The sequence below is a fragment of the Scleropages formosus genome, chromosome 7, assembly GCF_900964775.1.
Source record: "Scleropages formosus chromosome 7, fSclFor1.1, whole genome shotgun sequence".
Lineage (NCBI taxonomy): Eukaryota > Metazoa > Chordata > Actinopteri > Osteoglossiformes > Osteoglossidae > Scleropages > Scleropages formosus.
Window position 1 is genome coordinate 5,427,001 of NC_041812.1, and position 13,051 is coordinate 5,440,051.

The 13,051-nt window shown below is 42.1% G+C and overlaps 1 protein-coding gene across 2 annotated transcripts in view; it reads right to left on the reverse strand.

The window, feature by feature from the left end:
* The window catches only part of LOC108937535 (transcriptional activator GLI3-like), a 77,869-nt gene that overhangs the window by 28,620 nt on the left and 36,198 nt on the right, over positions 1 to 13,051 (reverse strand). For both annotated transcript variants that reach the window (XM_029253811.1, XM_029253810.1), the window contains exon 4: positions 6,609 to 6,714. In XM_029253811.1, coding sequence (XP_029109644.1) covers positions 6,609 to 6,714 — 106 coding nt within the window. The remainder of the gene's footprint in view (positions 1 to 6,608; positions 6,715 to 13,051) is intronic.

The window sequence follows — 13,051 nt, forward strand, 5'->3', positions numbered from 1 at the left end:
GCAGAGGCTTCTTTGGGTACCACAGCAGGCCAGTAAACACACTTTCAAGCATCATAGGCAACCAATGGTCCTCAGTCATAGTTGCAGTGCACTGTGGAAAAGAACTCGAGATGCAGCATACAAAGGGTCACTCAAGGAAAGGCTTGACAAATGCTGGCCTGCAGATTCTGAGGACATTATAGATATAAGACTAGAGATACTGTAATAGCTGTCCTCTGTTCCCTTCAGCCATCTTCATTAAAGTTTCCGCTATCTTTAAACACAGGAACACGAAACTGATTACAAAAGCCATGCAAGCCCAGACTAAATAAACAAAAGGACATATGAAAAGAAAATCAAAAGTGAAAAAAGAATATAGCACTGGTCAGTACATAGAGAGGCGGGACACTGGAAAACGGAGGGGAAAAAAGGTTTCCGATGAGCCAAGAGGTAGATTTACTGCGCTTATCCCACCAATCTTATTGCGCAGGGTAACGGGTCTCTTGAGACAGCCCGGAGGGTCTGGAGCCGGATACGCATGATAGAAAGAACACACTTCCCACTCCCTCAGCATCTCATGTCTCATCAACAGCGTCATGCAGAGGGTGGTGCTGCTCAGCCCTTTCTGATCCTCTCCGAAAGTTGAATGGGCAAGTTCTTGGGCCATGTGTTCTAAGTTTTCCCTGCTTTTGTGTAGCTTTAGTTCCAAACACAACACAAAACACAGTAGATGTGTTTAAAAAAAAAAAAAAAAAAGTATACTTTAAAGCTATCCTGGAGAACCCAAAACTGTAATCACACAAACAGGAATGAAGATATGACATATGGAGCAGTCCATTTACCAAGTCCCTTCCCTCCTGTAAATACATCAGCAAGTCTAAAGACATTGTCTACGTTGTTTGGTCATTCTATATTGGAAGTATAGCTCAAGGCGACAAAAATAACCCTAAAACAATTATTATTTTTTTAAATACTAAGGTAAGCCAAAAAGTGCGTATACTTTTTGACTTACCCTCATTAAAAACAACACAGCAAGTCACTAGCACAGTCAAGAAGACGACACAAACCACGCATAAAAACTAAAAGTTAATATTCCTGGTAAAATACACCAATCAAGTTATCCAGCTCACTGAAAGCCATGAGTCCTGCTCAGCCTTAGGTTTTTCCAGGAATAAACACATATCAATGTAGCGGAGATATTTCCACCATGAGCAGTCTTCTATGGCCAGGGGGTTATGTCCAACACATTGCCTCTCAACCCAGAGAGAAAAGGGCCAGTGAAGCTTCACAGGGAAGCAGAAGATACGAGATTTGCAGTGGACAGAAACCAGGCAGCGATGCCAACCTGTCACATCCCTCGTGACGGCAGGACATCAGCTTCCACAACCGAATGGAGAGGCCTGCCAGTGAGATTCCACCACTTACACTAGATCAATGAGACCAAACATGACACAGGTACACTGCACACCACCACATGCTGTTAGGAAAAGACTGGCAATGTAAACGGAAGGGCCCTTCCCTACTCTTTTGTCCTAGAGCACAATCCCCCAACTACAATCACTTCAGGTAAATATTCACAAGTATAAATTTTAACAGAAATAAAATATAATACTCTCCCTGATAGGAAAACAGATGAACCAAGCAAAGCACTTTGAGCTCCGCACCTTCTACATAGCAGACATCCTTAGTTCCAGTAAAAAAAAAAAACACTATATCATACTTCACATCTGAAATGCCACTTATTCAACTCTTCTGTCAAAAATCGTCTTTCTTAGATGTCAAATTATAGAACTCCTTCAAATGAAGTAATATCTGAATATCAGAATTTGTGCTTTAGTTTTTAAGATAAATATACTGAAAAATGTATAAAGAATCAGATTCAAGAGGCCTTTCAGTTTTCCACGCAATCATTTGTCAAAACCATCTTCTTCAGCATCAAGTTATATACTAGTTTTTCAAAATAAAGCAGCTGGGACGTCCTTTGTCCCCCGTGACACAAACTCACTGAGAATATTTTAAACTGCTCTTTTATTGGCCAATCAATTGCTCGGAATGTGACAGTTTCGCAGAGGTGAAATCCAGCTGGGCGGGAAGGCCATCGAAAAAGGGCATGATCACCCGTCCCCAAGGGCTTGGCAGCAGAGCACACTCCACCAAAAAAGGTGAGCTCTCTTTTTCCAGTGACACACCATCTGTCATCCTCGGCGCACAGCGGCACAGCTCATTCAGAAAACGCAGCTCCTCCACCAGCTGCCGGCACAGCAAAACTTGCGGTGGGCGCCATTGAGCCTCTTAAGTCAACGTGTCTACCCCTCTGCAGCGAGGGAAAGGGCTGCTTTTCCCCTCTCTTCACAAAAAGGCCAACTTACTTTCTTTTTTCCTTTCTTAAGAAAATTGAGGGCCTTTTATACCCAAAGCAGCTATTGCTGGCCTCTCCATATCAAAATATGTAGTGGGAAATTACTGTGGCAATGATAAGGCCAGACGGCATGGATGGAGACAAAAAAAATGCTGGAGGGGCCAAAGTGACTCGACTCAATTTATACAGCAAAATGGATATGGCTGAATATTTTTCATTCAGGTGACTGATATTATCAGTTCAAATGGCAATGCTGATAAAAAAAAAGGCCTTCTGTCAAGAATAAACACCATTAATCATGAGGCCTGGCTGCCCGTCTTCAGGCAGCAAAGAAAGAAAAGCAGAAGAGCAGGAATGAAAAATAAATAAAAGGATAGAAAAAAGGGGGGAAGCTTACAGTTTTACAAGTACAGAAAGGGACCCTGGCAGGAGCCAGGACGCCACTGGCAGAGACCTTCACGAGAGCAAGGAGGAAAAGGTCTTCTCCTCACCTACAAAATCCCAACCACAGCACATGCTTGCTGAACATGGGTCGCCTATAAGGTAAAAGAGTTTTTACTCTGAATTCAAATCATACATTTGCCTTTCATGTTTTACCCAGTATTCTTTCATTTCAAGATTTAACCACAAATTCTTGCATAAAGGGGAATGAAGTGCTGTCAAATTACCATTTATTCTGTGCTTTCCTTTTTTTTAATTGGTCATGTTAATGAGAAACATTATGGGAATAAGGAATTTTAATACTGATTATTAATAATTTCATCCAAAAAGTAAAATAAAAATATGATTTAAAAAACTGACAAACTCAAGGGTAATCATAAGGGAAATATGTATCATGTGACTTTAGTCCTGCAGAGTTTACATCTGTTCATTTAGCTGACACTTTTCTCCAAAGAAACTTGCAATGTTAAGCTACTTATAACTATTTACCCATTTATACTGCTGGGTAATTTTATTGGAGCAATTTTAGCTCAAGTACTGTGTTTAATGGTATAACAGCTGGAGGTGGGATTCAAAACTGTCACCACTGGGTCCAAAGGAGCAGTTCAAACCACTATGCTACCAGCTTGCCCTTTCAGATGTCAACATTACAGGCTCAAGTTTGTCAAGTAAATTAACCAAAAACAACAATAAAAACCTGACTATATGTGCTGGGAACCAGATTTGTTTATGAAGAATTTGGTGAACAAGTTTCAACAGGAATATCAGCAGACATGTCTTCCGCCGCAATTCCCAAAGTTGAAGGATAAACACTTGGGTGCTGCGTTACTTTGACTCATCTGTCCAGTTTATCTCATACAAGCATTTCCCACAGTGTGGACTCACATTTTTCACTGGTACTGTACTTATACCCCTCTCGCTGTGAACAGCAAACTTAGACAGTAAGCCCCCCCCCCCCCAACTGTCAACTGGTGGGTGTGTACAATGTGATCAGATGCAATTTAACTAGACTACACTTAGAAAAGCTGTACGGAGACTTGTAGAACAGGAAAAAGGTAACACGTGTGCCCGTTTTTCAGATAATTACTATAATGCTACTGGTACAGTGGCAGCGCTATGGTGGACACTAACACAGTACTCATGTGCCCAGAAAAAGATTACTTTGACCCCACCCCCAATACCAAAGGGTAACAATGGTGATCCGAGCTACCTTCAAACCATCCTGGGGCAGGACAGGCAGACACGTGCTTTTGACCCATTCACCAAATCATCTGTGAAGTCTTGACATCCCAGGGCAGGGGTCATGAGGTCAGGAGGTGTAAGATGTCAAGCCTGACATCTCATTAACCGTGAAGTTTGCATGAAAAAGAGAACTCTCCATCGAGAACTGTCTGCTTAACTCGGGTCACAAATTCAGGAAGACGGTTTGCTGATACTCGGGTCACACATTCAATTTGCTGCCATAATAATACATTAATGATTCCTTTACTACAACCGCTGGTGTTGCATTCCACTGTTAATGCTAATAGTTCTGATAACACAGGACACCAGAAAGATTTATGTACTTGTGCTCAGTGATTATGTAGTAGTTTAACAATCGCTCTCAGGAGGAAGTCCGGGAAACTCGTGTGTAAACGCCACTTTGAGGTGGATAATTGACTCAGGCCGAGTTCCTCTGTTTGTTAGCGGCCGTCGCCAGGCGACCCAATGGAGGGCCTTTCTTTTCTCTTGAGGATGGCAAGAGCACGGGGGTGAGTGGTGAAAGGGGGCTCGCCGACCCTCTCCGATTCACACAATGGGCCTGTCCGGGGGTTGGATGGGGGTGGGGGTGTGACAGTCCTGTCTGTGTGTTCGTCTCAGTGAAAAATGAAAAGCCCTTCTCTTAACGGGAAATCCACAGGAGAGGGAAGGAAAGGGACAAGAAAAGCCTGGGGGAGCCACAGCTGAGTCCCAGTGGACTGACTCATGGAGTCAAAATGCCTACTCCCCATCTCCAAAACAGCAATTGAATCTATCGGCAGCTTTGCACCTCTACCGAATGCGAAGGCAGGAAGAACGGCAGCTCTTAATTGCACCTCTCCTGTAGACAAAAAAGAGGGAACCAACAGCAGCAGGTGGCATAGTGGTTAGAGCGGCCAACTTCATTTTTTTTTTTTTTTTTGTTTTACCTTTGGCCCAGCTTCTAATCCCACATTCTGCTATAGTACTGCTGAGTATGGCACTTTCCCTCAACTGCTCTAATAAAAATTACCAAGCTAAATAAACAGATAAATCAGTGTAAGTAGTTTAACACTGTAATTTGGTGTGTTGAACAATGTAAGATAAATAAACAAATGTACATCAACTATTCCTCCATTAATAACAACTTTTCCAGTGCAGGGTCATGGCAGTCTTGTCCCAGAAGCAGGTGTAATGCAGGGTACACCCTTGACAAAATGTAAGTAGTAGGAAAATTAATTGTTTCCTGCACATAGATGAATTGGGAGTCAAAAACAGGTTTTGATCTGTTTTAGCTGTTATGAAATAAGGTCCAGTCGTTACATCTTTAATATCAAGTTCCAAGGCAAGGCCTTTTGAGACTAGTTTCTTAATCCACATTAATTTCCCAAGTTGTAAATGTACATTCATTCACCCACACAAGTCTGGTGTACAAAACAAAGAACAGTTATTATGCGACTTCCTGCAACCATTCAGAGGCAAATTACGTGGCACAGAGGTTATACTGGGCACATTTCATTTTGTGAGCTTTTTAATTTAATTCTGCCAGCTCACATCACTAGTAACACAGAAACCTCACCTGGACCAAGGCCTAGGAAACATATAAAAGAAGAAACGGAATATGATTAAACAAATTGGAAGGCTTCTATGATTAACAAACACTAATATCACAGAGTCCTTAACGCTGCTTCTGAACGTATCAGAGCCATGAAAACATGGCAGGTATCGAGTTTAGTTTCTCCAGCCACCAACACAAAATTCAGCTTTAATCCAGGGCAAGGAGGGCCCCAGCAGATTGATTGCATGGCCGCAGGGCAAAGCGAACTGTAATTACAGGGTGTAATGAGGGTCTGGGCAGAGGGGAAACAGAGCTAATAATATTCCATGTGTACTTAGGCAGCGCTAATAACGATTAATTCTGTTCACAAAGGAGGACTTGTCCGCGGAACAATTTCTTTCCTCCTGCCCTGCCAGCGGAGAAAAGTGTTGGTGTTTACTGGACCATCCCACAGAGCTGTAGCATCCCTGGGATTGTCTGGTGTTACAGATCCCCTCAATTGCCATATGAGGGCAAACTCTTGCAGGACTCATCCTTGTTTTTGAGAGAATCCCTAATTCAGGACTGTCCAGCGTTTTGTGGCCAGGGGCCATAATAATGTGAATATGTCCGAGAGCCAAAAATCATAGCAAGTGACAAAACAACTTTAAATGTCTAAAATAAAACATTAATTTCATAGTATTTTATTTAGGTGTGCAGGTCTGACTACAATTTTATTGGCTGTACTATTTAATGTAATTCAGTAAGATTTATAGTGTTTATGGTAGCTATAGTCTACATTATTAATTTTCCAAATGTTCTTGGAGGCCATGGGCTGGATGTTGGATTCCCCCACCCTAACTACACTTCCTCTTCGCAGATAAAGTAAACCAGAATGCAGATTAATCCTAGAACCAAGTGGGTCAAAGCCCAACACCTGAATACCGCAACGGGATATGTGTGAACAGAAAGAACTATAAGTTGTACAAAATGTTCTTGCGATTTTGCACCAGCTTCCAGTCTCAAGTGGAGATGTTAAAGCTGGGACCACACGGCCATGCTAGGGCTACTCACATGTGCAGCGGGGGTACAGGGGATGGCTCGTAGATGTAGCGCCCCTGGGTGTGGCGGTCATCTATGGGTACTGGAGGATGGAAGGCTGGGAGAAATGGCGGAGATGCTGGAAAGAAACACAGAGGGTACGAGAGCGAGGAATTAGCACAAATCAATATACAGGTCCGGCAGTCATCTGACACCTGACTGACTCAACAGCTTTTCCCTCTCCTGCTAGAACAGGGAGACATTCAAGCATTCTGGGAGTACAGGAACTATGGCTCTAAAACTATATGTACCCCTATGCTGTTTCTGTAGATTTTTATTTATGTAATGGCTTTTTATTGTTTTGTGTGATGTTTGAGGTAAATTGATTGCCGAGCTGGTGAAGCAAGACAAATTTCTGTGCAAACAGACAATAAAGTGTTATCTTATCTTATCTTATCTAAAAGTAAACTTTATTCTTGTGTTGGGGAACTAGAGTGAGTTTACTGGGCAGTAAGGTTTTCACAGAACTGCTCAGTTCCACAGCTCTCGTCATCATGGTCACACGTGCTGGGGAACTGAGCTCAGTGTTCTGTTGCACATTCCATCAGTGATGTTAATACCATTCTAGACCTAACATGGCGTGTTGTATGCCATATTGGATATACTATTACATCTCCTACAAGAAAGCCCAAACAGAACTGTTCCTGCTCCAATGTAGGTTCATTATCTTCCCATCTCTGAAAGGCCAGCGGTTTAGATGTTCATGAGAGAATCCTGCAAAGCATCTGATGTCAACTCCACTCTCATCACTGAAATGATGAAATGATGAAATATAAGGAACAGTGGACTGTTTGATAGCGTTAAACTGCGGCTTCTCTCCTTTAAAATACTAATAATTACACGAGTTATCTTCGGCCATACCAGCGAGAGACACTCGTTGTCCGATACAGTTTCCAAAAGCACTTTGTGACAGAAAACTTGCCATTCATGCTCTTTAGGAACCATGAGTCACTGCATTCTGGTTGACACCCCGGAGATTTAATTTACAGTCTTTCAAAAAAGTGGAAAACTTTGCCAACCATTCGCTCTCAGAAATGGCCTGTACCATTCTGCCCTAGAGGGTGATGTAATAAAAATCAGATGTTGATGATCACCCAACTAAGGTACTCAGTGATCTTGACTCAACTCTGTGACAATCTGCAAGAACTGACCAAGCAATTTCAATTCCTCAGGAGCTCAGACCAATGTTGCTTTCACCACAAACCTGTACCTTCAGATTCCTGAAAACAGCACTTGGCCAACCCTCCCCGAAAACAAAAGTTGAAAAAAAATCCAGGAGGTCTGGAATCCTAGACTTCTCTGTTCCATAAATAATACACCTGGACAGGTAACAGCTGCTGGCACCTATCCCTGAGAAGCAGGTTGCTGCGCAGTTGGACTAGTCTACCTCATTAAGCAAGCATGCAGCTCTTCGAAGCTTGTGCGAGCAGCACCTTTGTACCACCCTACTTGCCCCCCATCTGCACAGAGAAGGGAGTCCTTGTGGTATGCAGAACTAATCTCTGCAGAGAATCGCATGCCATGAAACAGCTGTGAATATGAAGGGGTATCGACTTCATGGTTCCAGTGTCTCACACACAAAGACTTGTGACAATTAGGTACCAGAATATGAAGTAACTTACTTACTTACTTATGCCTACTACCCCACTTGGGGCATAGGCCATCAACAAGGGCTCTCCAGGCATCTCTGTGATGTTTGAGATGTCTTGAGTACTTGTTGGCGTTTCTGTAGCGGTGTAAGTTTTTTACGGGATGGGGTCGCTAGCCCCATGCCCAACCCTCCTCCTTTATCCGGGCTTGGGACCGGCAGGGGACCCCTAAGGAATCCATAGGCGGAGTTGTATGAAGTAACACTTATCTACTATTGCGCAGGATTAATCACCCAAACACTTGCAGCTCTGAGGATGAACATTAGCCCCTGTAGCTCAAGGCACTACTTACTCGGTATGGGACCTGGGTCACTAGTGACACCTTCGTTTTAGTAAAGAGGAAGCAGAAATTTTGCTGCGGTGTAGGCATCTGAGCAGCTAAAACGCAGCGATCCACACCGTGCACTACATGTGTGTCTTTGCATATAAACAGCCAGGCCTGTGTGCCATCTGTGGATGGCGACCAGGGGCAGAAATCTCAGCAGCTTTAACATTTTATTCTCTTCCATCAGCCATACGCAGCTCCAGTAAAGCAAAACTGTCTTTTTTTTTTTTTTTAAAAATCTGTTACTATTGCAGCTTCCCCTTTCCTTTGCCATTTGTCTCAGGCTGCCAATGTGTTTCTCATCAGGGCTAACACTTTACGACATTTGGAATTGTAATTTTGTTTGTTATCTCAAGTGGTATTCAACATTCAAATAAAACTGACTTGGTCAATGTGCATCTTTCTCATACTTTCCTGTTCTGACTCAGAGCAGTTTATGAGCTGCACATCAAGAATAACAAACCTGTGGTTAATTTCCGATGCTGGAGGCTTCAGAGTTTTAGGATCCATGTCTTTTGTTTTTGGAAAACTTAAAACCCTGTGTGGGAGGCTTGGGGAAGAATCCTGCAGTTCAAGCTGAGGCGGAATAATTCATTTTCAAACTTTGACAATTGGGTTGGATTGGATAAGTGTGGGTTTTTGTCTGTAGTGCTGCGTTGTGCACAGTCCTTACCCTCCATGAGTAGTTTTTTTTTTCCCGGTAGATTTTACTGAGTAGGAAAAATGGCCCCTTTGGAAATTAAGAAAAATGTACTATTTACCATTTGCAGCCTGAGAGCAGACAAGGTCTTTTGTAGTGAAATGCTGCAACAAGCCCACATCTCCACAAAACACCCCACATTTCCCTGTTCTACTCACTCTCTCCAGATCATTCATCACGAACTCCTGACTGGTGCTTGCCCTGGATCCCCCCTCTCTCGCTCTCTCTCTCTCTCTCTCTCTCTCAGTATACCCCACACCCACTCCTCATCTGCCCCCCCCCCCCATTTGGAGGACCGGTGTATATTTGAATTCTGCTCGGAAGTTTATTTTACTAAGCTGTGATCTAAATAGGCTTTGCCACCTATTTCAAACAAACATGAGGAAGGCAAACAGCACGAGCCATTTGAGGGAAGTTAAACAGAAAGGGGGGTGTGGGGGGTTTAAGTATTGCCCAGCTCTCTTATGTTGTACAGTTTGCCAACAGTCTCCTGCCTCCTCATTTCCTGCACTTCTCAGAAAGTAAAGAAAAGACAGACAAGACCTTTCCTCCACATACCTGTAGCCCCCTGCCTTCCCCCCCCCGGTTCCCAAGCCATGGTGTATCCTTGGTTTTGTTTACGCTTCTGCAAACTGCTCCATTGTTTAAAGAGTACGCAAACAAAAATGGACAAATTCTTGTAAATGCGACACAAATGCCAGCATCCACACTTTGCAAAAGGACCTCTTCATACTACAATTGACTGGTAATTCACAGTAATACGTGTGCTGTTATCTTGGTTGGTTCCAAGGGTTTCATCGAATATTCTTCAAGATGTGGACATCCCAAATTAGTGGCATGATTCAGCCCCTTCTTAAAACAGCAGAGGTTTGTTTTTGCCTTGGCCTACATTTAATTTGCGTTCTAGTCTTCATTAGACTCCAAAATCCCCAAAACTACCCAAAATTCTGTCCCCAGGCTCTTTTACCTAATGCACAACAGACCACACCACCAAAGCTAAGCCCTTTATGCTCCATGGGCTCCATCTGCTCTGATGAGACTAGTTTTCACCATTTTTACACCTTCCTCCCAGCAGGGTAACACTCAGCTCCTTTGAAGGAGTTGACGAGTTTGGCTGCCCTTTCAAAACCACCAGACTTCAGCAGACATTCAGGAAAAGTAGTTCCTGACACTTCCCCAATGTTCATCCCCCAGGGCATACAGGGTGTTCACTTGGAGCAAAGAGCAACCACAGAAACAGCACTCTACACTTAAACCATATCATTTTACTACAAAGCGCATATCACAGTTCAGTTACAAAGGGAAAAAAATGTTTTACATTTACTTAATTTAGCTGATGCTTTTCTCCACAGCAACTTACAGTGTTAAGCTATTTACAATTTATACAATGGAGAAGTTTTACTGTGGCAATTTTTTTTGACTAAGTACATTCCTTAAGAGTATGACAGCTCAAGATGAGACTTGAACCTACAATATTTACAACTAAAAGCAGCAGCTCTATTCGCTATGCTTCCAACTGCCCCAATAGATGCACACTTCAAGAAACTGACTGCGGTAAAGGGTAGATGGTAGCAGCACCACCAGACTAGTCCACCTCATGCATGTTCTCACCATGTTTGAACGAGTTTCCCTTGGGAGCTCTGGTTTCCTCCCACAGTCCAAAGACACATATATCAAAGGAATCGGTGACTCTAAATTACCCATACTGTGTGTGTATAAACAATTTAGCATAGTTTATCTAACACTGAAAACTGAAATGTTTGTTAATGAACAAATACATACTTGCAATACACTTAAAAGTTCACTTTAGACAGCTGTTCCTGAGAAGCCTGTTACTAAAGCTGACTCCCCCCGTTTTCCAGATACACCACTCTCTACTACCCCGTGGAAAACGTGCCCCAAAGCACTTTGACACAGCTTCCTTGTACAAATGCGTTACAATGAAATAAAACTTTATCTGAATTGATTTATTCGCTATTACCATAAGCCAGACTGATATGGACGGAGGACACGCCTAACTCCTGAACACAAAGATTTCTAAATAAGATGCAAACAACCTACCAAAGTAGAGAGATGCTGGCAAGATGATTTATGATGAAACTGTTTTACATTTCCTGCACATATGGATTTCACTAGGATACATATACAGATTCCTAGAAGATTGTCTTCTTAAAAAATGTGATTTAACAAAAAAATAAACTTTATTCTTGTTTAACATTAACACGTTTAAATATTTCAGTGCCCATCTTCCCGTTTTGGTGGAATCACCCAGAAACATCATTTTTCAATGATACCAACAACTTAGTCCAACAGGGATTTACAACAAAGCCAAGTAAATTTGTATGGGAGTATTATAAGTAAGCAGCAACTTCAGGCAGAACTTCAAAGATGGGTGGCACGGTGGCACAGCAAGTAGCACTGCTGTCTCACAGTGCCTGGGTGAATGAGAGGGCCTGGGTTTGATCCCTACTCAGTCTGTATGTTCTCCCTGTGTCTGTGTGAATTTCCACCAGGTATTCCAGTTTCCTCCTGCAGTCCAAAGACATGCCGATCAGGTTCACCCATAGTGTGAGAGTATGATCCATTATAAGCAGGGTATCTAGCAGTGTAAGTCACCTTGGTAAATAAGGTGTGTGGCCTGATAACACTATACAGAGTTAATTGGAAGATGCTTTAAAGAAAAGTGCCTGATAAGATAACTAAATGTAAACATGCAAGTGTACACTTATGCAAAGGATCACTTGTTTCCTCATGTCACAGAAAGTGAGACAGGTACCACCACAATTAAAACACCCTTTGCTCTGTCCCATTCATATCAATGTCTATTCAGCCATTCACTTACAATTTTGAAGCTGTACTCTGGTTTGTGTTTGAAGGAAATGGAATGTCGATAAAGCCGAAAGCCGGGAAGAATTATTGCAAGCGGCAAGAGATTACAACGTGCGGAAAGCTGTCTTTGACCTGTCAGACCTTACCAAGTCAACTAGATCAGTAACGGGTACGAGTGACTAGAGGAAAATGTACACACTGTGGTCAAAGCTCCAAAGAATGTCAACACTTACACATCCGGCTATTAAAAACCATTTTTAAAAAAAAAAAAAAAAAAAAACTGAAGGAACCTTTTATGTTTTTGCTAAATGAAAGTATGTTCATGAGGGAAATTCTGATCTTCATTTCCACTGATGGGAATTTTAAATAATTCTATTTAATTAAGACCCCATTATTGTCTGAGCATCAGTTGTTTTAACTCAGATGATTGCTCTTTTTTAATGATCCTGCCTAACTTCGTTTAACTCTCTCAGCTTTTATTTCCCCCCCCCCCTTTTCTTTTTGAATACACAAGCCATTAACAGATTATTACAAACAGATCCTAATGAAAGAATAATTAAAGACAATCTTTGCCCACACTCATTAATTTTAATTAAACACAAACACCCTGTGTTAAAATGGGGAAAAAAAGACTGGCCCTTCTACAAAGACACCAAAGCAATCTGCAAATAAAGACAGACAATAGTTGCAGGGTTTTTATAGGGTGTTTTAATGATCAGAAAGGGAAACTAAAGTTATTGCAGGAAATTCCAGTTTTCCTAATTAGTCACTTCTACTCCCTAACTCATTAAGGTTCCATTAGAGAGGGTCAAAAGCAAGCGATCAATAACTGATCGCACATTTACCGCAGCAGACGAAGGAAAAGGTAATATTTATATTTAATACAGCAAATTTTGCAACCCTTCATTATTTC